The 24,130-nt window shown below is 42.5% G+C and overlaps 1 protein-coding gene across 7 annotated transcripts in view; it reads right to left on the reverse strand.

The window, feature by feature from the left end:
- Positions 1-24,130, reverse strand: part of SMARCA2 (SWI/SNF related BAF chromatin remodeling complex subunit ATPase 2) — a 172,865-nt gene that overhangs the window by 34,526 nt on the left and 114,209 nt on the right. The window contains exon 1 of one of the 7 annotated variants that reach the window (XM_019934756.3): positions 927-1,022. The exons of the other annotated variants lie outside the window; for them this stretch is intronic. Within the exon in view, the coding sequence (XP_019790315.1) occupies positions 927-1,019 (93 nt within the window). The 5' untranslated portion in view covers positions 1,020-1,022. Of the gene's footprint in view, positions 1-926; positions 1,023-24,130 lie in introns of those variants that run through there. 7 annotated transcript variants of the gene reach the window in all.

Genomic DNA, 24,130 nt, shown 5'->3' on the forward strand with positions numbered 1-24,130 from the left:
AAGAAAAAAAACAACAATAGGTAAGAGAAAATTTGACCATGGAAAAGAAGATTTTTAAAAAGACCTTGAAATTACATTTCGAGATTGGTTTCTTACACAAAATAAGTGATGTTATTTGTTCCTCCTGCCCCTCAATATTGCCTCCAGTATGTCTCGTGGCTGAAAAGAGCTCTAATCATCAGGCAATTACCTTCATTTCTCCACAGCACCAAACATGGCTAATATTTATGATCATGTGAGTATAACAATCAATATAAAGAGTGATTACAGCTCAGACATAATTTCTTTCACTTATGTACAATGCCTTCTGAAAAAGAAAGGTTTTGTGAAGAAAACCTGGTGCAGAACACAAAACAACCTGGCATGTTAAAAATGCCAGTGGGATTTTAAAAAAAAAAAAAAAAAAAAAAAAAAAGGTTTTCTATGCATCTTCCAACGTGCAACCCCAGAGAAGCAACATGCACACAGACAGAATCCTAAAGGGACAGTCTGAGCCTAGGCCTTAATAATCAAAAGACAATTTCCATCACGATCCTACAGTGTTCAGATGATAACCACTATAAAGGAGGCAAGGTCTGATGGGTTATGAGGAAAAAGAAAAAGGAAAAAGGAAAAAAAAAAAGCTCCACGTTATTTCATTAATATTCATTTGCCTAAAAGCAGGACACCCACTATACAGCTAAACACACTGCAGCTAAAGCGAAGATCAAGAAGAGGAAATTGTCCCGCAAATCTTGGAGGCTGAACATGCTAATAATAAATACAGCATGCAAGGCTTGTCAACAGTTAATGGTACTGCTCTCCTCAAGCACCCAGTTACACACAGAAATACGGAGAACACCGGCTTTTGATGTGTTACACACCTACACATGCCTGGGATGTAGTTCTACTGAATCTTCAAGACGGCAACGAAAAAGGATATTTACCTTACCACTATCAGCAGGCCGGCTATCGGAAATCACAGTTAGTGGGGATAAAATTAACAAGCCAGCAAAGCAGCGAGCTGCTAGTCTCTTCATCAGCTGATCAGGAAAAAAAAGAGAGCTGGGGAAAGGCTATGTTTTCATATACAAGTAATTTTATTTTACTGAAAATTTAATACTGAAAGGATTGTGGATACTCAAATCTGCTGTTTCATTCTACCCACTACAAGGCCCGAAGCCTTCCTCCTTCAGCCTGTTTTAATATTGACAACTACTTATCATATTTTTTTCCCCCTTATTATTCCAGGCAGCAGAATTAGAGATTTTAGCTCAGGTGGTTTCTGATTCTTACTTGCATTTGAACAATTAAGCCAATAAGAAAACAAATTAATATTCAAATTTATTTTTTAAACAATTAAAACCAGGTATGCTTTTATTTTTTATTTTTGTATTTTAAAGCTCATTTTAGTGCCTTGAAAAAAATAGGCTGCATGGTTTTGGAGCAGTCTAAGATGAATTTTTTTCTTTTTTGGATAAAAGACTTTTTCATTAAATGCATGTAAGTAAAAGCAATGTGCATGTTCTCAAATATTTTAATACAGTATGTTATTCTCTTTAAAGAAAATCCCGAACAACTGTGACACTTCACTTTCAGTTTCATGCTGTAAAATTTTTCATTGTTTTTCTTTTCTGTGGGATAAATGATGAGGGGGAAGCTGTGAAAAGAATATTTCTACTTTACCTCCTCCCCCCTTAATTTTGCAAAAAAGGAACAAAGCATAAGCTTGTGATATTTGGACTTTTCAGTCTCTAAATCTGGGAGTAGCTAAGAAGCGAAAACAAATTAAACTGCAAAAAGAACCAGTGAAACGATTTTTATTACAATTGCTAATACGTGCAGATTCTTAGTAAATTTAGGTTTTGGAATCATAAGGAAACACACAAAGTACTGACCATTATTCCCCTTAAATTAAGGTTTTATGCAGGAATGCAGAGAACTACAAAACATCTTCCCTCCCCCCCAAAGACCCCAAACACATCCATATGCAGTGCTTTATGTTCAGGGATTTCTAAGGGTCTTTTTCTAATGGAAATCAATTCACTAAATATTTCCCTGTGCTTTTCGCACTTCCAGTGGAGTAAGATTACTCCTGCCTGTAAGTAAAATTATGCATGGAAAATTTTAAACTATTCTCCTCCTTAAAAAATTATTTATTCAACTGGCTTCACTGACACCACTCAGGGCTAGGGGCGAGTGACACACACACAAAACTTGCTACACAATGCTCAAGTAACTACCCCACAAAGAATTCCCTTCCAAACCTTTTACCAGCACAATATTGAAATAAATCACAGAAGCAAACCCCCAGTTTCCGACTGGTGACGTGTTGCGCAAGAGTGCGAGCCCTAATTCAACATACAGACGGCTCCCATGCTGAACTGCCTCTAGATTTAATGAAGTGAATAGGAAGGAAGTCGGGGAAAAAAAGTGTACAAATAAGAAATTAACACTTTCCTTCCCTACCCAAACGGTGAGACACAACTACAGCGAAGTTTGGTGAGGCGCTTCTTCCCTTAAAGGCACACGGCACCCACTTGGGTCCCGATGCCACTAAGGAAAAAACCCTTCTGGTGATAAAAATCCCCAGCCAAGTTAAAATAGTTAAGCATATTTCAGCCTGCGTTTTTTCCTGAATGAAGCTGGGAATTACTCTTTCCTCCACTGGATGGCAACCTTCTCCACCCCCACCCCCCCTTTTCTTTTTCTCTTTCTCTTTCAATTTTTTTTTTTTTTTTTAAGAATACATGATCGTGACACAGGATGTGCAAGGATGAGATACAGAGTGGCTCTTTCCCCAATGAGTTAAGAAAGCAGCGTGTGTGTGTGTGTGTGTGTGTGTGTGTGTGTGTGTGTCTAGGTTCTGATAACAAAATGCAGGAGATGGTCGTGCAGGATTAGCCGTTTTAAAGGAAACACTTTGCAGCTCACAGAGCACACAGCAGACCCGGGAATCAGCTGCACGTGGGTCCAGCCGTGCCCCTCTGTCATCCTGACACACACTACATCTTTTAGTGAAAGATGAACAGTCCAGAAAGTGTGCATTATCTCTGCTCTTCTCAACCTGTGGTATAGTGGGGTGCTATTATATGTAACTCCGCAATAGCAGGCAGCAGCAGAAGGGATCCATGACTATGAATAGGTAAACAGGGACAAGCAAACAAAAGCCACAAGCCAACTCCGGGCGCATTGTTTCACTGTGGTTGTCTTTTCCACTCAGCATCTCCAAATTCACCAAGCGGTGCGGCACAGCCCTTACAGTGGAACAGACCATCTTAAGAAAAAATGAAAGGAGCAGTTCAAGAGCAATTCTAGACAATGCATGGGGCATCTCTTGGATATGAAATGTGAAATTTAGTATTTTAAATTTAAATATCTGCCCCCCCTGACAAGGTCTCTCTTTCCCTCTCACCTCTCCTCCCTGCTCTGGGGGTCCTCCTTCCTTAGGACCGTAATTGGATTGCAGAAGAAGACTAGGATGCTGCCGGGGCTGTGAGGTGAGGGTTACAGAACTGAGGGCTAAGCAGTAAAGACAGGATTGTTGCTAATTACATGTCAATTCCAGTGCTTCCTGGGGAACCACTAAACTTGATTTCAGTATTCAGGGAGACTAAACCTCCCTCAAGCCCTGCTAAGACCTGGAAGCAAATAATACAGGTAGTGAACCTCCAAACAATCAGAGCTATTAATAGCAGCAGCAGCGACAACCAATAAGTGGACTTTTTAAGAAAAATTTAAGATTTCTTGTATGAGAAACTTTCTTATAATAGGAATATTTAACAACAAAAAATTGAACGTGGAGCTCTTGATCAAAACGCCACATCATTTGAGTCACTCGGTTTAATAAAGAGAGTAGCAATTTCGGATGCAGAATTTCAGACCCACGGCTGAAACTGGACAATTGTTAAGTTTTTGATTATCATGTAGAAAATAAAGGGAAGCCTCATGAAAATGGAGTCAGGAGGCCACAAGGGGGAGCCCTCACAAAGCCCCACTCCACAGTCAATTACAGGAAGAATTGCCAATTACAGGGCCCAAGGGAAGAATCATCAACAGGACAGAACCACCAGTTACAGGACCCAACCAGAACAGATGTATGGGTGACCCTTGAACAACATATGGGTTTGAACTGCACGGGTCCACTTACACAATGATTGCTTTCAATAGTAAATATTGTACCAGAGCACTAGATGGTTTGCATTTGGTTGAATCCCAAGTTGGGTGTAGAGGACCGACTATAAATTACACACAGATTTTTGACTGCTGGTATGGTCAGTGCTCTTAACCCCCGCATAGCTCAAGGGTCAACTGTACATCGCATCTCTTATAAGAAATCTACTAACCCAGCAACTCAGCCAGTGAGAAAACATTATCACTCTGAACTTTCCCTTTTCTCCATTGGAATTTTATTCAAAACAACCCCTCGCAACTTCCTTCTTCTCCATAAAATAACGTTCCTCTCCTTTGTTTGTTGGACTTGCCTGTGGTTTTTGTTACCGCATGCTTGTCCTGAATAATGATTCTCTGCCATTCCTGAACAAGCTCATTTTTGCTGGTAAAATAATTGTTTTATTTTTGAGGTCAACAATTACCACCCCTCAAAGCAATCTGTTAAACAAGTATGCATAAAATCAAATTTCCAGAGGTGAAATAAGACGTGAAAAGACAAATATTGTACGATTCCACTTATATGAGAAAGGAGAACAGTGGCCCTCAGGGAACAAGTGAATAGGGGTACAGGGAGTGACTGATTGATGAGTACAGAACTTCAGTGTGAGATGATGAAAAAGTTCTGGAGTGGAGAATGGTGATGGGTGCACAACAATGTGCTTAAATATAAACTTAGAATGGTTAAAATAGTAAATCTTACGTTATGTATTTTTTACCCCCATAAAAAAGTCCCCGAAAAAGAAACCAAATTCAATATTAAGGAAAAATCCCCAACAACTGCAGGTTCATACGCATCCTAACACCTAACACAATGCTAGTGAAATCTTGCTAGCTTTCTTTCCAAACTCAAACCTTACAGTATTTCAACAAGAAGCACGTTTGGTCTTGTCCTGGACAATGACTAGAAGCCTTTTCAAAAATCCTCAATTATTCACTCATTCAATGTTATTAAGGAAATATCCATGATGTAAGGAAATACCTGTACACAGACTTTATACTGTTGTTAACAAATGCCTCAAATACTCAACAAAGGAAACAGCTTAATCTGAAGGCTGAGGATTTTAGCATAGTTAAAAAAAAATTTTTTTTTCCTCTGGGGTGCAATTAACTGATGATAATTTAAAAGCCCCTCATTTCTTATTTCACTCGTTTGTCAGGCAACCCAGATACCAGCTCTCCCTGAGTTTGGGACTGAAATGTACAACGCTGGCCATTAAGGGAAAGCAGAGGGAGCCTGGGTTTAACTGAATTTCTGGTGCTGAGAGCTTTTCAGTTTCTTGTTTGACAACTTTAGATCACTTTTGCAAAAATGACCCAAGGCTCTTTCTTTCCCCACTAATGGCATAAGGAAGCCACATAAGGACACCTGGAGGAGGAGGGGAAAAGGGGAACCACACTTTATACAGATGAGACAAGGTAGATTAGCACATATTTCAGGCAAAAGAAATTTGAGGTTGGGCAGAGGAAAAAGTAGAGGGACTGTAAAAACTATTTCAGCCACAAGACCAACTATGGACCTTTTGGGCAGTATTAAGCATAATACTCGATCCAGAGAATGACTTGGATTTAGTGGAGGGTGGCCCCCCAAAACCTTTGGTCCCGTAGACCCTACCACATTACAAACCTAATGTATTAACGCCTCTGTTCTTGCGAGTGAGGCACGTGCTTCACTCCAGCACCCTTGGTGGAATCAACCACAGAACCCAAGAGAGAACTTGGGAGCCTGCAAGAGGTTTAGAGCAACAGTGGAGAATTAAAAGAAATACACTTGTGCTTTCTTACCCTGAGACCATACATCCAGTTCCTATCAACCCCTAAGAGCCAGAACTCCACCTGCTTGTTTCTAGATCAGGGCTTCTCTGGGGGGCCTGGGCCACCTGTGTACTTTGAGGTTCTCAGGATACTAAAAACATGAAGACACGCCAAAAGAAGGTAACAGATTGCGGTACAATGTCAATGCTTACAAACAATAACTTAATGCTTCTGAGACAGATAGGTAAGACACAAGGATTAGGAGTATAACCTCATCTGGAGATGATGACAAATGGCGAAGTGCAAGTCTTGGAGCCAAATAAACAGTGCTCTTCTGGGCTGCCCCGTGACAGGCCGTCCAGGAGGAACGGAGCCCTCACCCAGGCGTACGGGCCACCAGCACAAGACCAATTCTCTCATCTGTAAACCCACCACGGTTAAAGCATTCAATTCAAACGAGACGGGGGTTAAGAGTAGGGTGCTTGTTCTGCTCGAGGCAGATGTAAAGAAGGCCTCCAAGAGCCAGGTTACAGGGGAGGAGGCCACATAAGGAAAGCAACACAAGAAATCAAGAGCACAGTGGTTTGAGGCCACTTCGTAGAGGAAGTAAAGCACATCTTAAGATACGCGGCCTCCTGAATCCTTCTACTACCACCACCATCACCACTGACAGCAGGAGTAGCAGCTAGCATGCTGTTCACCACGTGGCCGGGCACTCTGTGCTCTATACACATTTGCTCATTCAACCCTCACAACAACCCTATGAGATCCTGTTATCGTCCTCATTTTACAGATGAGGAAACTGAGGCACAGAGAGACCAAGCGTACAGGATTAAGAGATACCAACTACTCTGTATAAAATAGGTAAGCAACAAGGATACACTACATACCACAGGGAATTACAGCCATTCTCTTGTAATAACTTTTAGTGGAGTACAATCTGTAAAAATACCGAACCACCATGAAATTAATGTAAGATTGTAAAACAACTGTACTTCAAAGCAAAAATTAAATCAGTCACAGGCCCAGGACGTGAAATCTGAAGTTTGGCTGCAGAAACCACACTCTAACTTGGAGGTTATTCTGCTTCACAGCACAAAGGATGACTCTGAATCATCAGGAAAAGGCTAAATTATGCTTAGGCTGAGGTGAACAACACCAATAAAAACATACCATGGTACATCTCAGGAAGACTTCCAGCAAAGACAGACAGACACACATGCACACACATGCACGCACACGCACACATACACACACACGTATGCAGTCCTTGTTTTGCATGGAAATGAGGGACCATACAAATGACCGTGCAAGGTGAAACCGAACGAAGTCGTTCCGATAATCAATAGGAAAATTATGATCATTCCACGACACTGACCAAACTTGTATCAAAGCATTAAGAACTCTTACTGTGGGTTCTGCATGTACAGGGAAATGAAAAACAGTAAAATGAGTATTTAGAACACTAATTCAAAACATTAGAAATATGACATTAAAATGGTAGAAAATGTATCAAGAAGATTTGGATAGCACTTGGCTTCTTTTTCTTCTCATCAAATAGCTCAGGATACAGAGCAAGTAAGTCTTTTCTAAGCCTTGGCAACTTGCCAGGGATCCACTTTCAACATTTTATCCTCTGCCCTTTCAATGTCTTGACATCTCTCAGTTCCCTTAAGGTGAACTTTTCTCTTTTTCTTGGCTGGTGTCACTTCCTCTGGGACACCTTCATCTTTTTCCTCACAACCATTTTCTTCATTACTTCGGTAAGTGCGCCTTCACGAAGTTCCTCTGGCCGAATATCTGGATTCCATTCCGAAGGCCACTGTGTGATCCTGCCTCTTTCTTCACTTAAGCTCTTGATATGGTTCTTTTCCAAAAAAGATCTGTCTCATCAGCAGTAAACATCTGGGATCATCACAAGCTCCTGCCTTAACTAATCTTTGGAACCTGGGTGCAGATTTCAGTCATGCCCTTATGTGCCCTGGCAGCACCACCAAGCCCACTCAACAATAATCAAATCATGCCCATTTCTGAAATGATGAAACCAGCCTTTACCAGCAGCGGTATGTTCTTCTCCAGTTTCCTTGTAATTATCATTTTCTTTCAATGTGGCAACTAAATTCAACACTTTGGCCTGAACACTAAGCAGACTGATTGGATTTTTTTTTTATTATTGTCATAGTCTTCAATCCAAAGTAAATAAATTCAACCATAAGTGACTTCATGTTCCTAGTGCAACTTACACTAAAATACGTTAAGGTGACTCCAGCTTGCTTTTTATATTCATCGGGCTTTTCCAGTATGATTTGTATTGTAGTTTCATGAGGTCTCCTATCTTCAGCTTGATGTTGCCCTTTTCAAATCTTCTAAATACATCCAATTTCACTTCCTGTGCTGTTACTTTTTGTCTCTTTGCTCCACGTTCACGTTTGGTGCTCACTTTCCTCTCCCGATTATTTTTGTGGGTTTATCACCGGGACATGAGGAGGCACCACAAACGCATGCTTTGCTGTCTGTAAATGGACTGAACAACAGATGCTCAGGGACCAATCACCAGCACACTTTGGAAGAAGTGATATGATTGGTCACTGATCATGATATGCATCTGTTATTTATATAGTGATTTGTGGACTGAAGAGCTTGCAGCACAGCTTATAATTTACACAGTTAGTATACCACAGTGTTAGGGGCTGAATTGTGTCCTCCTGCAAAATTCTTATGTTGAGGTCCAAATACAGTCAGAATGTGACTGTATTTGCAGACGGGGCCTTTAAAGAGGTTAACTAAGGTAAAATGAAGTCATTAGGGCGGACCCTAATCCACTCTGACCGGTGTTCTTCTAAGAGGAGAAGTTTAGGACACAGACACACAACCCTGACAATACCTTGATCTCAGACTTATTGCCTCCAGAACCATGAGAAGATCAATTTCTGTTGTTTAAGCCAACCAGTCTGCGGTACTTTGTTATGGTAGCCCAAGCAAACTAATACATATGATAACCGAAATTTGTGGTTGGGGGACTGATTTTCTTAACGCTATCACAGTAATGGAAATTTGTACATGTTGCAATGGGGCAAAGAAAAGACTGCTTGTATGTATATAAAACATCCCTTTGAATAACTGATAGCAGCCTTTATCTTTCACGCCATCCTAGAGTGTAAGGGAAACTGTCCTACCCTCAGCACATCCTGCCTGGCATTTACGTTCCAAATTAGGCAACTCCTCCCTGCCCCGGTCTCACCCTGTGGGACTGGGAATGGGCCCCTGTTCTTAGGATGGGCTGTCTTTAGGCTTGTGCAGGGCCTGGCTTGAGGGTCTCTGCATAAACCCAAGTGAGAGTGACTGGCTGAGTTAGTTCACTTCCCTTAGGAATTTGAACTACAAATGTGAAAGAGCATTCCACATTGGTGTGAGAGTTGAAGCTGAATGAAGGTCATGAGGTAGCACGTAGGCCTGAGATGTTATTACTATAAACGATGAACAAACAGGAAACAAAAAAGGATAACAGGAAACAAACAGGATATGCAAAGAGTATACTGTGTGAAGGAGAGAGTAGCTGGTCTCAAGGAGGCCACAATTCCATAAACACAACACACACAAGTATCTGGTTAGGCTATATAGATACATGCATATGAACACACATACAGATATGTACACACACATACACATGCATACACACACATATACACACACACATTATGAGAGTGTCAGTAGAGGAATGTCTGGTTCCAGTTAAAGTTGAGAAGCCAACTGGGAAATGTACAATAATTTCAGATTTAGATTTGCTCACGTTGTATCTGTATGGTCCTTCTAAGTATACACAAGGCTATTTGTCAAATATGACTGTCCTGCTTTATTTAATGCCAAGTCAATAAAGCTAAAAATAAAGCTAAAACAGAATTGTTGAACCCCAGTTAGCTAAGCAATATACACATGTTGCAAACACAATTTGCAATGCAATAAACTTGAAAATGAATCTCTAGTTTTAAAGCACAAACAAACAAGTACAGAGGTAAATATGGCCAGGGTTTACTAGTAAGCACACTTAGCACTATTCTGGCCTTGCGCTGTTTCCATAGCTTTGTGGAATCCTAAGCCAGGGCTAGCAGTTTTGCTGGGAATTCCCAGCTGAAATCAACACGGGCAGAATCAGAGATCCCGACAACTAACACATGGTCAGCAATTTGCATGGGGCAAACAAACACAGGGACGGGTTCTAACGCGCAGTGGCATTCCTAGGTAAAAGACATGCCCTAAAATGCATTCCAGAAATAAAGCAGCTAGAGAAATTTTACAAGGTGCACACCTGAGTCAATCTGAGGGTAGGGACTTCCCTGGTGACACAGTGGTTAAGAATCCGCCTGCTTATGCAGGGGACCACGGGTTCGAGCCCTGGTCCGGGAAGATCCCACATGCCGTGGAGCAACTAAGCCTGTGCGCCACAGCTACTGAGCCTGCGCACTAGAGCCCACGAGCCACAACCACTGAAGCCCGTGTGCCTAGAGCCCGTGCTCTGCAACAGAGAAGCCACCGCAATGAGAAGCCCGCGCACCGCAATGAAGAGTAGCCCCCGCTCGCTGCAACTAGAGAAAGCCCGCATGCAGCAACGAAGACCCAACGCAGTCAAAAATAAATAAATAATTGTATAATTATATATAACTACAATTAAAAAAGAAGAAAATTTGAGGGAAGCCAGAAGGCCCCCTCAATGGACCTCCACTCAAGACTCTACCCACAGCATGGATCTTCTGCTCTCTCCACCTGCCTCTGTACCAACACCCAGCTGTGTTGCCCAACACCTTGATGCCAGTTATGCTTGTTATTGGAACTACGTAATTCAATTAGATATTACATAAAATTAAATATAGTTGTGAAAATAGGGTTCTTATTTCTATAAACAGTGAGTACAATCGAAGACACAAAAGACTAGTTGCTTAAAAACAAATCAAAATACTGTGGAATTTGGCAAGGACTAGACTCCTATAATTTGGGAAGAGCCTGCCCTCAGTTTGCTTTGTTAGTACTAGGATTCTCCCTCAGGTGAAGGATGGGTTAATTAACTAAACGAGGGGCATCCTTCCACAATGCAAACATATAGCAAATCAGCACAATGTATAGTTGATATCTTACAGTTTTGTCATTTATACTGCAATAAAGCTAAAACTTCTTTCTTTTTTTAAAGATTCTCACTCTTGGGCTTCCCCGGTGGCACAGTGGTTGAGAGTCCGCCTGCTGACGCAGGGAACACGGGTTCGTGCCCCGGTCCAGGAAGATCCCACATGCCGCGGAGCGGCTGGGCCCGTGAGCCATGGCCGCTGGGCCTGCGCGTCCGGAGGCTGTGCTCCGCAACGGGAGAGGCCACAACAGTGAGAGGCCCGCGTACCACAAAAAAAAAAAAAAAAAAGATTCTCACTCTTAAAAACAGCAATACTGGAAATCCTAAGTGATACATAACGTGTGGCACTTATGCAAGATAGACCACCGCATTCTAGTAAGTAGGCTCAGAGGAAACCCCAGCCTTACATCAAAAATGTGTCAAACAGATATACCGTACGGTTTTCATTAAAGTTTTCATCTACATACAAGTGACGTATCATTTTCTCACCTTAACTAATATTTTCATTGACAGACCGGCTACTGGTTCCGATTATTTCAGTCAAGGCGGCTTCTGCTGTTTTTTTTTCCTTTTTGGAATAGGGGTCACAAGGAATGTCCTATTAGCTTGCTTGTTGTTGTTTTGGTCATCCAGTCCTTTTCCCCCCTGCACTGAGATGTAACAGCTCCGTTCTGAGGATTTCCTACGTCGTTATGGGCTACACCCCATTGGTCAGATCTTAAATACCCCTTACATCACGTGACCGCCCTATTCGCGTTCTTCAGTTTTCCTCAGTGAATCAATTCAAGTCTCATGCCTGGAGCCTTGGGACCACCATGACCTAATCTTCCCCCTTCTGACCTGCCTTCTTTCCTGGTATGTGAACACACGCAGAACAAGGATCACAAGCCCGGTCCCTCCCCAGAGCATGCCACGCTTCTTCCCGTCTTTGTGATTTCTCACACTCCTCACCTGGAGCGTCTTTCCCAAACCCTCGTATCCATGATTGTGGTCCCTGCTTCAGGGATCTACCCTCTACTCAGATCTTCTCCAGCTGTGAAAGGTCTTTTTTTTTTTCCCCTTAGAGACCACGCCTTATTTTTCTCAGTTCCCCTACAGTCTCTAGCACAGTACCGGGAGGGAAAAGTTAGGGAGTATAAATACAGTCGAACACAAACTCAACGTTTAGATAGGGTTCCCTGGGAAAACTGCTCCTAGGTATCTACCAGCTTACTGAATACTACGATTGAGTTCAAGTGTTATTTGTTCTAGACGTTTCTGTGAACCCTCAAGTACAAAGTTATCAACTCTAGCATCAAACCCTGTCTTCCCTACATCACTCTCAGGTTCTCATCCCACTTCTCACCTTCAACTTCTACAGTCATCGATACTGACGACTCTACTTCCTGCCACACAGTAAAATTCTTTTGGCAACCGGGACACTGATATGTTTCAAAAGTTGCCCAAAGTTTCCTGTCTCCCATATCTATTAATCTCCTCCAAAGCCTATTTTATTTCTCTTCCATTGCTCCTTACTTAAAATCTCTCCTTCCTTGAAACGCTCCGGTCTTGGGAGTTCCTACCTTTTTTCACCACATTTTCCTTCCCTTAAAATAAAGATTCCCCAAGTTTTCCTCAGGCCCTCTTTTTTTTTCATTCTCACTGATTGTAAATATGCTGTCAGTTGTGGTCAGCCGCCCCTTCTGAGTACACAGCAGGCATCACTAATAAGGCTGATGTCCTCATCAGCAACAGGTGAGGTGTCTCTTAACGAGCCTGGGAGGACTTGCTGCTGGGGAACTTCCAAACCGCTCTCACAGAGGGGCTATGAGACACACCCCGTGAAGGCTCCTAGACGGGGGTGCCTTCTGCCGAGCAGCCTGGACACAGACTCACGATCCTCCGTGCACCGAGGGCTCTCTGAGCAGCCCCTCACTATTGATGGCCGGTACCTGTGAGGAGTCCAATCCCGTATTCTGGACGTAGAATCTTCCGTGGAGATCCAAATTGCCCCTGGCTTCAAGTGTGACCTCAAGGCACTCAGTTTCAAAAATTCTCTCTCTAGCCTGGCCTTCTCTTTGGAGTTGCCAATCAGGATTTCCAATATCCTACCCAAAGTGCCAAATTAAATCCGTCACTTTTCTTCCAACAGAACGAATGTTTCACTTCTGGATCCTTCTATGTCACTGAAGAGCAGCAGCATTCCCTACCCCCACCCCCCAATTATCCTGAATTTCTATTTAAAACCTTGAAAATCATCAGTTTCCCTTCTTATATGCCACGTCCTGTCAGCCACCGCAGTTACCTCTAAAATAGTTGATCAACAGTCGTCTCCTTGCCCTTGGTCTGGTTTTCCCTTCACAGGGTCAAATATTGCATAATGGCCTCCCTTAAGGGGTCTCCCTCATCCTCTCTCTTGGGCCCTTTACATTCATCCTTTATAATGCAAAAGGTTATCTTTTCTCTATTTAAATGGAGGGACACATCACTCATTCTCAGATTTCAGAAATGTTCAGGCTTGCCATTCTATCTGTGGAAGAGAATAAAGCCCAGATTCTCTGGTCATGCATAGCCTCCACCCTAGTTTTTCTTTTCCACTCCAGACTCAGCTCCCAACACAAGGTCACAGTAGCATGAGCCACGTTTCCATGTCTCTCTGCGGCTCGCTGAGCCTGGCACCCTGCCCGTCCTGACCCCTCTTTCCTACCCAAATCGTGCTCATCTTTTCAGAAAGGGCTAAAATGCCATTTCGTTCATAATACTGTACTTGATCTCTTTCCCCTGTACTTTCACAGTATGTTACAGGTACTTTTATTCACTAGTTATTTAAATCTGCTTGGTATGAGTTTTGGCTTTGTCTTAAAATGTCAATCTCCTATCGGTCTGAAATCTCTTTTGGAATTTTTTAAAAAGTCATTTAAATAAAAATAGCCTCCCAAGGCATTTAGATTGATGCCTTGCTGACCAGTGGGACCCCAAAACCTTGCTGAAATAAAATTAAGTCTTTATTGTTTACTCTTTTTCCTTCTCAAAATGACAGGGTTTTACCAGGGAAGTACATTCTAAGGTCTGGCTTAAAAGATTACCGTTCAAGGAAAGGCTACAGGATTATACAGAGAATTAAACTAAGCCAGATCAATGGGGCAAAATGAAGATTTTTGCGTTTTGTTTGCCCTGTTGCAGCCCACCTCTTTAAACTGCCTCTATTTTAACTGGTAATTATACAATCTTCTGCCTTGCTCCAGCTTTGGTTTAAATAAGATCTCCAACCCCACTGGCAGAAAGGACCCTCTAAGCGGGACAAGCCATGAAGATCCATACCTCTCACTCAGCTCAGAGGCACAGCTGTGTGGGCAACTCAAGCGAACAGGTAAGGAAGAGAAAGGCAGGGGCCCTGGCCCCGCTAGAAACAAGGCAACAAGAAGGGTAGAGAAACTGACCTGAGTCCCCAAAAGCCCCGAGCCCGCTGCTGGGTGGAAGGGAAGCCCACAAAGGAGGCGTTTCTCGAGGAGTGGTGGGGCTAACAGCCTTCACGAGGTGTGTCTTACATCCCGTGCAGGAGGCTGTCTTGACATTCTCGAGCAGCGGGTCCTCCCAGGGTCATCAAGAGATTCACCTGCTGCTCATCTGACCTGAGCTCCTGCACCTTTTCAAGCGGCGGCCGAAATAGCAGGCCAGGAGGAGGCAGACTGAGTGGGTAAAAGGGGCTGTGAACTGGGATGGGATTTGTCTTTTACCAAGCCCCATGCTCCCACAGACTTGCCCTGATGTGCATTTTCAAAATCTAAAAGGCAATACATTCAACATTCAATATTTAAAAACAAACTATGGCTTCCCTGGTGGCACAGTGGTTGAGAGTCCGCCTGCCGATGCAGGGGACACGGGTTAGTGCCCCGGTCTGGGAAGATCCCACATGCTGTGGAGCGGCTGGGCCCGTGAGCCATGGTCGCTGGGCCTGCGCGTCCGGAGCGGGTGCTCCGCAACGGGAGGGGCCACAGCAGTGAGAGGCCCGCGTACCGCAAAAAACAAAAAAAAGACAAAAAACCACAAACTAAATGCTAAATCCCAAAACCATCTTCCAGGCCTATGAGGCTTAGTGCCTCATCTGTAAAATGGGAGAAATAATACCTACTGCAAGTCTGTAAGGGGATTAAGGTGCGATGTGTATTTACAGCACTCAGCCTAGCGCTGTCTGGTACAGAGAAGGGAGAGGACATGCAGGAACTGAGAGAAAGGGTCTGATTTGGCTCAAGAAAAGTCCTGAAAATTCTATGGGAATAAACTTGGATTAAGAACTCAGTCCTAGGTAGGGGTATGGTGTGATGTGAACTGACTTAATGACAGTAAAAAAAAAAACACACCAACTCTGTAACAGGATAGAGGTGAAAAGTCATCTTTATTTCTTATAAAAAATTTTTATTGAGGTACAGTTGACATATAACATTATATAGGTTTCAGGTGTACAACATGATGATCCAGCATCTTTATACCTTGCAAAACGATCACCGCCAATAAGTCCCGTTACCATCCATCACCACACAATGTGAACTTTTATGGTTTACTCTCTTGGCGACTTTCGAGTGTGCTCTACAATATTACTGACTATAGTCACCATGCTGTATATTCCATCCCCATGACTTATTTTATAACTGGAAGTTTGTACCTCTTGACTCCCTTCACCCATGTTCACCTACTCCCTAACCTTCCTCCCCTCTGGCAAACATCATTCTGTTCTCTTGTTTGTTCATTTGTTTTGTTTTTAATTTCCACATATAAATGAAATCATATGGTATGTCTTTCTCTGTATGACTTCTTTCACTTAGTGTAATCCCCTCAAGGTCCATCCATGTTGCTGAAAATGGCAAGATTTCTTTTTTCTTTTTTTACAGCTGAGTAGAATTCCATTGCATATACACACCACATTTTCTTTATCCATTCATCCACTGATGGACACTTGGGCTGTTCCCATATCTTGTCTATTGCAAGTAATGCTGCAGTGAACATGGGGGTGCATATTATCTTTTCAAGATAGTGGTTTTGCTTCCTTTGGATAAATACCCAGAAGTGGAGTGGCCAGGTCATATGGTAGTTTTATTCTGAATTTCTTGAGGAACCTCCATACTGTTTTCCATAGTGGCTGAACCAGTTAATGTTCCCACCAGCAGGAAGGTCCCCTCTTCTCCAAATCCTAACCAACACTTGTTATTTCTTGCCTTTTTTAGAACAGCCATTCTAGCAGGTAGAAGTGATGTCACCGTGGTTTTGATTTGCATTTCCTCTATGATGAGACATCTTTTCATATGCCTGTTGGCAATCTGTATGTCTTTTTTGGAAAAATGTCTATTCAGATCGTCTGCCCATTTCTTAATCAGATTTTTTTTGTTATTTTTATCAGTTCTTTATATATTTTGGATATTGACCCCTTGTTGGGTATATAATTTGCAAATATTTTCTATTTAGTAGGTTGTCTTTTCATTCTGTTGATGGTTTCCTTTGCTGTGCAGAAGCTTCTTAGTTCATTGTAGTCCCACTTGTTTATTTTTGTTTTTACTGACTTTTCTTTTGGAGCAGATACAAAATTCATCACCAATACTGATGTCAGGTAGCTTACTGCCTACGGTTTTTTCTAGGAGTTTTATTGTTTCAGATCTTACATTCAAGTCTTTGATCCATTTGGAGTTAATTTTTTGTGTATGGTATAGGACAGTGGTCTTGTTTTATCCTTCTGCTGTCCAGTTTTCACAACACCATTTATTGAAGAGACCTTCCTTTCTCCATTGTATATTCTTGGCTTCAGAGTCATAAATTAATTGGCCATATATGCATGGGTTTACTTCTGGGCTCTTTATTCTGTTTCACTGATCTGTGTATCTGTTTTTATGCCAATACCATAACGTTTTGATTACTACAGCTTTGTGATACAGTTTGAAATTAGGGAGAGTGATGCCTCCAGATTTGTTCTTCTTTCTCAAGATTACTTTGGCTATTCAGGGTCTTTTATGGTTCCATAAATATTTTAGGATCGTTTGTTCTATTTCTGTGAAAAATGTCATTGGGGGACTTCCCTAGCAGTCCAGTGGTTACGACTCCGTGCTTCCAATGCTGGGAGTGCAGGTTCAATCCCTGGTCGGGGAACTAAGATCCCACATGCCGTGTGGCACAGCCAAAAAATAAACAACAACAATGTGATTAAACCAGCCAAGATAACTAAATATAATACCACAAAAACTCAAAAAAAAAAAAAAGTCATTGGAATTAGTAAGGATTGCACTGAATCTATATATTGCTTTGGGTAATATGGACATTTTAACATGACTAACTCTTCCAATCCATGAGCATGAAATAGAAATTTCCATTTCTTTGTGTCTTCTTCAGTTTATTTCACCAGTGACACAGTTTTCAGTGTACAGGTCTTTTACCTCTTTGGTTAAATTTATTCCTATGTATTTTATCATTTTTGATACAATTCTAAGGGGGACTGTTTTCTTAATTTCTCTCTCTGATAATTTGTTGTTGGTGTATAGAAACACAACTGACTTTTGCATATTGTATATTTTGTACCCTGTCAATTTACTGAATTCATTTATTACTGAGTTCTAACAGTTTTTTGGTGGAATTGGAAAGCTGTCTTTAAAAGAGAGGGGAGGGCTTCCCTGGTGGCGCAGTGGTTCAGAGTCCGCCTGCCGATGCAGGGGACACGGGTTCGTGCTCCGGTCCGGGAAGATCCCACATGCCGCGGAACGGCTGGGCCCGTGAGCCATGGCCGCTGAGCCTGCGCGTCCGGAGCCTGTGCTCCGCAAGGGGAGAGGCCACAACAGTGAGAGGTCCGCGTACCGTAAAAAAAAATATAATAATAAAAATAAAAATAAAAGAGAGGGGAAAACAGCCTGTGAAACTTGAAGTGGAGACATAAAAGCCCTGTTTATGAGAAGAAGCAAAACTCGCTATTCTAGTGTGGGAAGGCAAGCCCCCACGTGTGCTTTAATGGTCCTAAAAAAAAAGTCAGTCCCTTGGCAGTGGGTGCCCAGGAAAACAGGGTGTTCTTAAGACTGAATGGAAGGACATGCAAATACTACCAACAACAGGCTGGGGCTTGATGGTCATCATGGCTTGGGATTTACTGAAACTCTACAGAAGAGCCAAGCCTCCTAACAGGTTAAAAATAATCCTGAACGTAATGGCACCAAAGTAATCCCTGTCTGTGATTTTACTTGGCTCCTTTTCCAACCTGCGCATGTGAAGGTCAATGAGATCTCAGGTGATTCTATTTTCTTTCCCTCCGTCTTCCATATTTCTCATTATGCTTTTATGATGGAGAAAATCCCTCCAAATAAACTTTATTTTAAACTTTACTTTTCTTAAAAAATAGTAAGCTCTGGGTGTTCTGCGCGCTGACTATAAAAACGCGGAAAGATACAATTCATAAAACTACTAATAAACGGTCATTCATTAGATTGGTGCAACACGATAAAATGGTGGCAAATAAAACCCCTAAACTGGGTTTGTTAACTCTTTTGCAAAACACATGTTCATGCCAGGGATTCCCCTGGAATGTTAACAATGTAATCTGTTAGACTCCACAATATCCTTCCCAGACCTTCCAATAATGTCCCGTGACATTAGTGTATTTCTTTTTAATTAAAGTAAATGCAAACAGATTTGGTCTTGATAATGTGGCAGGAGAGTTGATACGTTTCAATGAACAAAACAGATCCATTTTAGCAGCTGTTTCGTACTCTGCTTGGTACAAGGGATTAAACAAAATGGCAAGGTGGGTCGTTTCTTCTTGATGGCAAAGAACTAGAAAATTCTTGGTCTTGGTCTGTACAGAATTGCCGAAGCCCCCAGCTACCTGAGTAGAGAAAGCAGCCCCCGGTGGCAGGTAGGTATTCCCTTCACTGGCTCTACCACGCTGGTATCCTGTCCATCATATACTGTCAGCACAGAGGACTCAGCTCAACTATCCAAATGTTACCAACGACCAGTTTGTCCTGTACACTAGATCAGGTACTGAGTCCACCAACATGCTATAGAACCCCTTGTCAGGCTGCATTTTTGAGAGAAAGCCTGGCTAAGAACAAGGAGAAAAATCTCACCCACACCCTTCTGAGTTTTAGTTCCTGGCGGTTGAGTGTCAGCTGGAGCCAGACCAGGGCAAACCCACACAGTCCTTTCTAGGGCCATCAAAGACAAAGTCAGAGAAGGGCAGGCAGGAGAGACGGGCTGTGCTCTCTTCCTCACCCCCATCTCTTACTTCATGACTCCAATGTATTGACAAGGAAACAGGCGCAGGGAGGTGAACTGACTTATCCAAGATGTCACACAACTGAACAATAACACATCTGGGACCAGAGCCCTGATATCCTGATGCCCTGAGGCCTGGCATTCCACTAAGTTAGGAGAGGCAAACTATGGAAGAGAACAGAACCAGTGGCAGCCTCGGTAAAGCTGAAGTTTTGAGGATATCATTTTAAATAATCTTTGGAAAATATTCTACAAGGCCCAAGGGAAAGATATTTAAAAAAAACGGTGTCCTGCATTGGGAATATACTTTTTACGATGGACTATATGACCCTAGAGACCTTAAATATTGGATTTCAGTAGGAGTGGCAGAACAAGAATCAAGCTTTGCCTGGAGCAAAGTTTCATGGTCCTGTCTACAATTTCTCACGATTCCGACAGTTCAACATTCTTTAATAGAAAATAAGAAAGGAAGCCCTATAAAAGGTACATGGTCTTATACTTAAAATCAGCATTCTCCGTTGGAGACTCTCTTGTACAGAAATAGAAATGAAAACCCAATTAATTTAGTACTTTTTTGCCTTTTCATTTTGAGTTAGATTAGATATATTAATCTGGTTTTTGTTGGAAAAGAAATGAGGGTTTAAAGCTGGAAGACAGCTGTTGTAAAATCTAGGAGAATTTCCAAGGAATAGCTGGGTTGAAGCAATGGTTGTATTTTTTATGCGTATTTAAACAATCTTCATCAGTGTGTTCTGAAATTAGAACAGAGCCTTCAAACTCTTGAAAAGCTCAAGAACACTTATGTCCAAACTGCACATGCCTTTAGCATTCTTTTAGGGAGGAGATCTTCACATGAAGACACAGATTGTGAATCTAACGGGAAAGAATGCCAGCAATTTCTACCTTGATCCACCCTGGTAAACAACAACAACACAGGATTCTACTGACTTAACCAAAAGGACATGGAGTGGGACCAAACCTTCTCTCCTAGCCCTCGTCTCTGGCTGGTACATTCGCTTATTCACAACTATTAATGGAGTGCTTACTATGCATGAGGTACTGTCCCCGTGCTGGGATATGGCAGTGGACTAGACAGGCACGGTCCCTGGCTTTCCTGGAGCTTAGTACCAATGGAAGAAGCCCATGAGATAACCTTTAGATGGCGGCGAGGGCGATAAAGAAATTAACACAGGTTATGTGACAGTTACCGGCAGGGCCTGGCTTTTTCAGCTAGGGTAGTCAGGCAGGGTCTGTCTGGAAAGCGACCATTAAGACAAGGAGACAACCATGGACAAGCTGAGAAGGAGCCTTCCTGGAAGTGCACAGGATCAGAAAGACAGCCCAGTGTGGCAGCCACCCAGAGAGCAAGAGGAGAGGAGGAGATTCGAGGGCCAGGCAGAGGCCAGATGGCCATGGCCTTGGAGACCGTGTTAAAGTGCTTGGATTCAATTACACTTGAGGGAGGCTGCCGGAGGGGTTGATGTGGGGAGCGGCGCTGCGGGTAGAGGGTCATCAGAGATGCTATGTGCTTTGGAAAGCGCCCTCTGACCTCTCTGAATAGCCACCTGAACTGTCCTGAACAAAGAGGAAAGCTGTTCTCTAAAACACCAGCAGTCTGCAAATGTCACATGATTCATTCAACTCATCGTTCTGGTACCTAAATCCCCCAATCCCTTTTCCTTTTGTCAAGCTGGATGGGGGATACACTATGCCGTATGTCTCCTCCACGGGAGGCCAAGCAGGGTGGCGAGAAACTCCGAGGAGCAGAGGTGTGGCTGTTAGGGAGGCTCGGGTCTCCCAGAAATAGCCAGGAGATGAATGCCATTGCCAACCGTGTTTGGAGGCCATACCATGTGCCAAAGAGCAGCTGTCCTCCAGAGTCTGAGGATGGGAGGAGGGAAACTCATAAATAACATCCCTGGAGACATGACACTAAAAGTCTAACATGAAGGAGGATGCGTGTTGTTTAAACTATGCTGATTTCCTGAACAGCTGAAAGCCCTCCCGAAGTTCGTTCATCTCACAATCCGTTTTCATCTCTATTAACTCCCATCTGTGTACACCTAGAGACCTGTTCCTGACAAGCTCTTTAAGGTGGCTAAGTGTGCAATATTATCTCTAATAGCATTTCTCAAATCTGGCCCTTCATTGCACTAATAAGGCAGGCCAGCCACGGTGGGGAACGCAAGCTTGACAACTAACACCATTCCCCCCGTGCAAGCCCCGCAATGTTCAATAAATGGGCGTTGAATGCAATGCGCTTTTTAACAGCCTCCATCAATGGACCCACTGATCAGAAAGCAGGGGATGATCATTACTGAAAGCACAGTAAGAAGGAAAAGGAAACCAGCTTCACGTGATTTCAGAGGTTGTCTTTAGGTAGGTGGAGGAGTCCCAGCACATTAAAGAGAATGCAACTCCACCCCGGATCGAGAGGCCTGACCAACATCACATACCTAGCTGGCAGCAGGGCAGGGACCCACGTACCAGCTTCCTGACCGCTAGCCCCGTGCTCTTCCTGCAGCCACGGAGGAAGCAGAAAACCAGAATGCAAAGAGTTGATAGCTGAGTGAGTACAGGTTGGAGGGCGTGAGGTGAATAAATAAGGCTGTAGCCATGTCCCATAACAGACTCAGCAAGGAAACGTGTCCCCCTCCTTAATCCCACTTATGAATGAGGATGGGGGCCTCTTTCTCCACCCCTTTTACTTTTCTTCTGTTGCCCCAAACCTTGCATTTGAGACACACAAACAGAACTGTTTCATTTCTTCTCTTCTTATCACCTAGGTTTTTCTCTGAAATAATTTAATACTTTTTCCTTAATAGCTATTTTTTTGGCAATCTTTATATACCCAGCTCTGTGTTACACACATTTAAACTTCAGAAAATTCTACGAAGAATGAGCTAGTATTTTCCCCATTCTACAAGGAAGCTACGAGAGGTTACACGAGGCACCCAAGGTCACAGGGCAAAATAGGTGGGGCTGGGATTTGAACCCTGGTTCATCAGATACTAAGGTTTTCATCTCTTATCCACAATCCTAAACTCCCTTGAGAGACAAACATCAAAGACATAGTTCTGACACCCACCCAGACATGAGCACGGTAACAGTAAAGTCCCCTGCCCTGTCTCTAACTTCTTAAAAAAACTGTACCTTCCCCAAGCCTCACTGGGAGAATGAAGTCATTTCACAATGTATACCTATATCATAACATCACATGATGCACCTTATGTACATACACCTTTTGTTTGTCAAAAATAAATAAATAAAAAAACGATTTCATAGCTTTATTGATAAAGATAAAAAAAGTAAAAAAGAACAGAACAGAAAACCAATCTTGATTCAGAAAAGCAGCCACATGTATTTCTAAAACCATCTATTTCTATGCAGTGGTTGAAGATAACGTGAATTTATTTGGGCTCCTTAGTGTCTGTAAGCCCGATCCACGGTTACTTTCAATGTCTGAGTTAGACTTCAGAGCTGAACCCCCATTTCAAATGGTTAAAAATTTGAGACTTGAATTTCCAGGCATCACAGTTTTAAGAATCAATTGAAACAGGTCTCTCTCACTTCTCGCCTTTAGTTAGTATTTTAGTTGGCCCTCTGAGGATACTTTCTTCTATTAAACGGACCCTACTGAATTTTGACCAAAGGGAACATAACAGGTCCAATCGCTGTGAAAACAATCTAGCCAATGGACTGAAGAATAAAATAAAACTTACAGAAAGTTATCAAAATTCTTCTACTACCGTCAAATGTTTCCCCCAGACAATTCACAACTCTGACCACCGTTAATTAGTTCAATACTTCCTTCCTGAAGTGCTGAAGGACCTTGAATTTGGCAAAACCCAAATCCATTTTCTAGGGCCTTAGCTCTCCCTTGTGTATAAAAACGGAAATGCAGCTTGCTAGCCATTTTGCCCCAGTAAATCTGATGACCCAGGTTGAAGAGCTAAAAAACGCCATTTGCTAAAAGAAAATGAATTTTTATGTCTTTTAACAAAAAGCAAGGAAAGATGATACAAAGTGACAAAGCAAAATACTAAAGGTATCATGCACATTACACTTTGGATAAAGGATCCCCCAAAACCTTGCCCGGATAAAATGAGGTCTTTTGGGAGAAAAGGACATCTCGAAGAATCACTGATGCTCTCAGCTGTGATTATGGCTAGGCGATTCCAGCCCCTGTCTGGTTTCAGGCTGGATCATATCGTACTTAATCCAGCCCAAACAGAGGAGACATTATCCTGTTTCAAAGATTTCTAGAGAGAGAAAAATCCTCTTCGTATAGATGAGGAAATATTTTGTTATTCCTCATTGTGCATTTCAACAGAATTTCAAATATTTTGTTTGAAATCCCAACTTCTTTAGACTTTCTCGGTACTCTTCCCAGTTCTTTGTTTCAAGTTTCCTTGGATTTCTCTGCCTTTTTCCCTGCGTAGGTTTTAGCACAGGCTGGTGGTAGTGGAAAGCTGACTACGGGACCTCATCCTGTATTTCCAACCTGGTGTTAGGTAGCTTTTCAAGACATACAGGTAAACTCCTGTGTGTTACTCCTGTTACATGTTACTTTACCGATTCCCTCTATTATTATATGGTTCAGGAGTCTCTTACTCTGTTCTCTCCACTTTGAGTTGTGGGAAGGGGAAACCCCCAAAATCCTTCTAGGGGTCAGTAGACCTAACTATGGAGACGTCATTCAGGCACCGAAATTGTGGGAAACTCAGGTTCTTATCTGGTGACAGACTGGTTGAAGGGAAAAATGATGTTCTGTGCTGCCTTCCCTCAAGGTCCCTCTGGAAATCCTGGGGCTTCTAAAACTAGCTGTGTCTATCATGAGATTTAAAGATCTGAGTCTTCCCCCCATCATTTACATAACACGGTTTG

The sequence above is a fragment of the Tursiops truncatus genome, chromosome 6 (assembly GCF_011762595.2).
Source record: "Tursiops truncatus isolate mTurTru1 chromosome 6, mTurTru1.mat.Y, whole genome shotgun sequence".
NCBI classification, from domain to species: Eukaryota; Metazoa; Chordata; class Mammalia; order Artiodactyla; family Delphinidae; genus Tursiops; species Tursiops truncatus.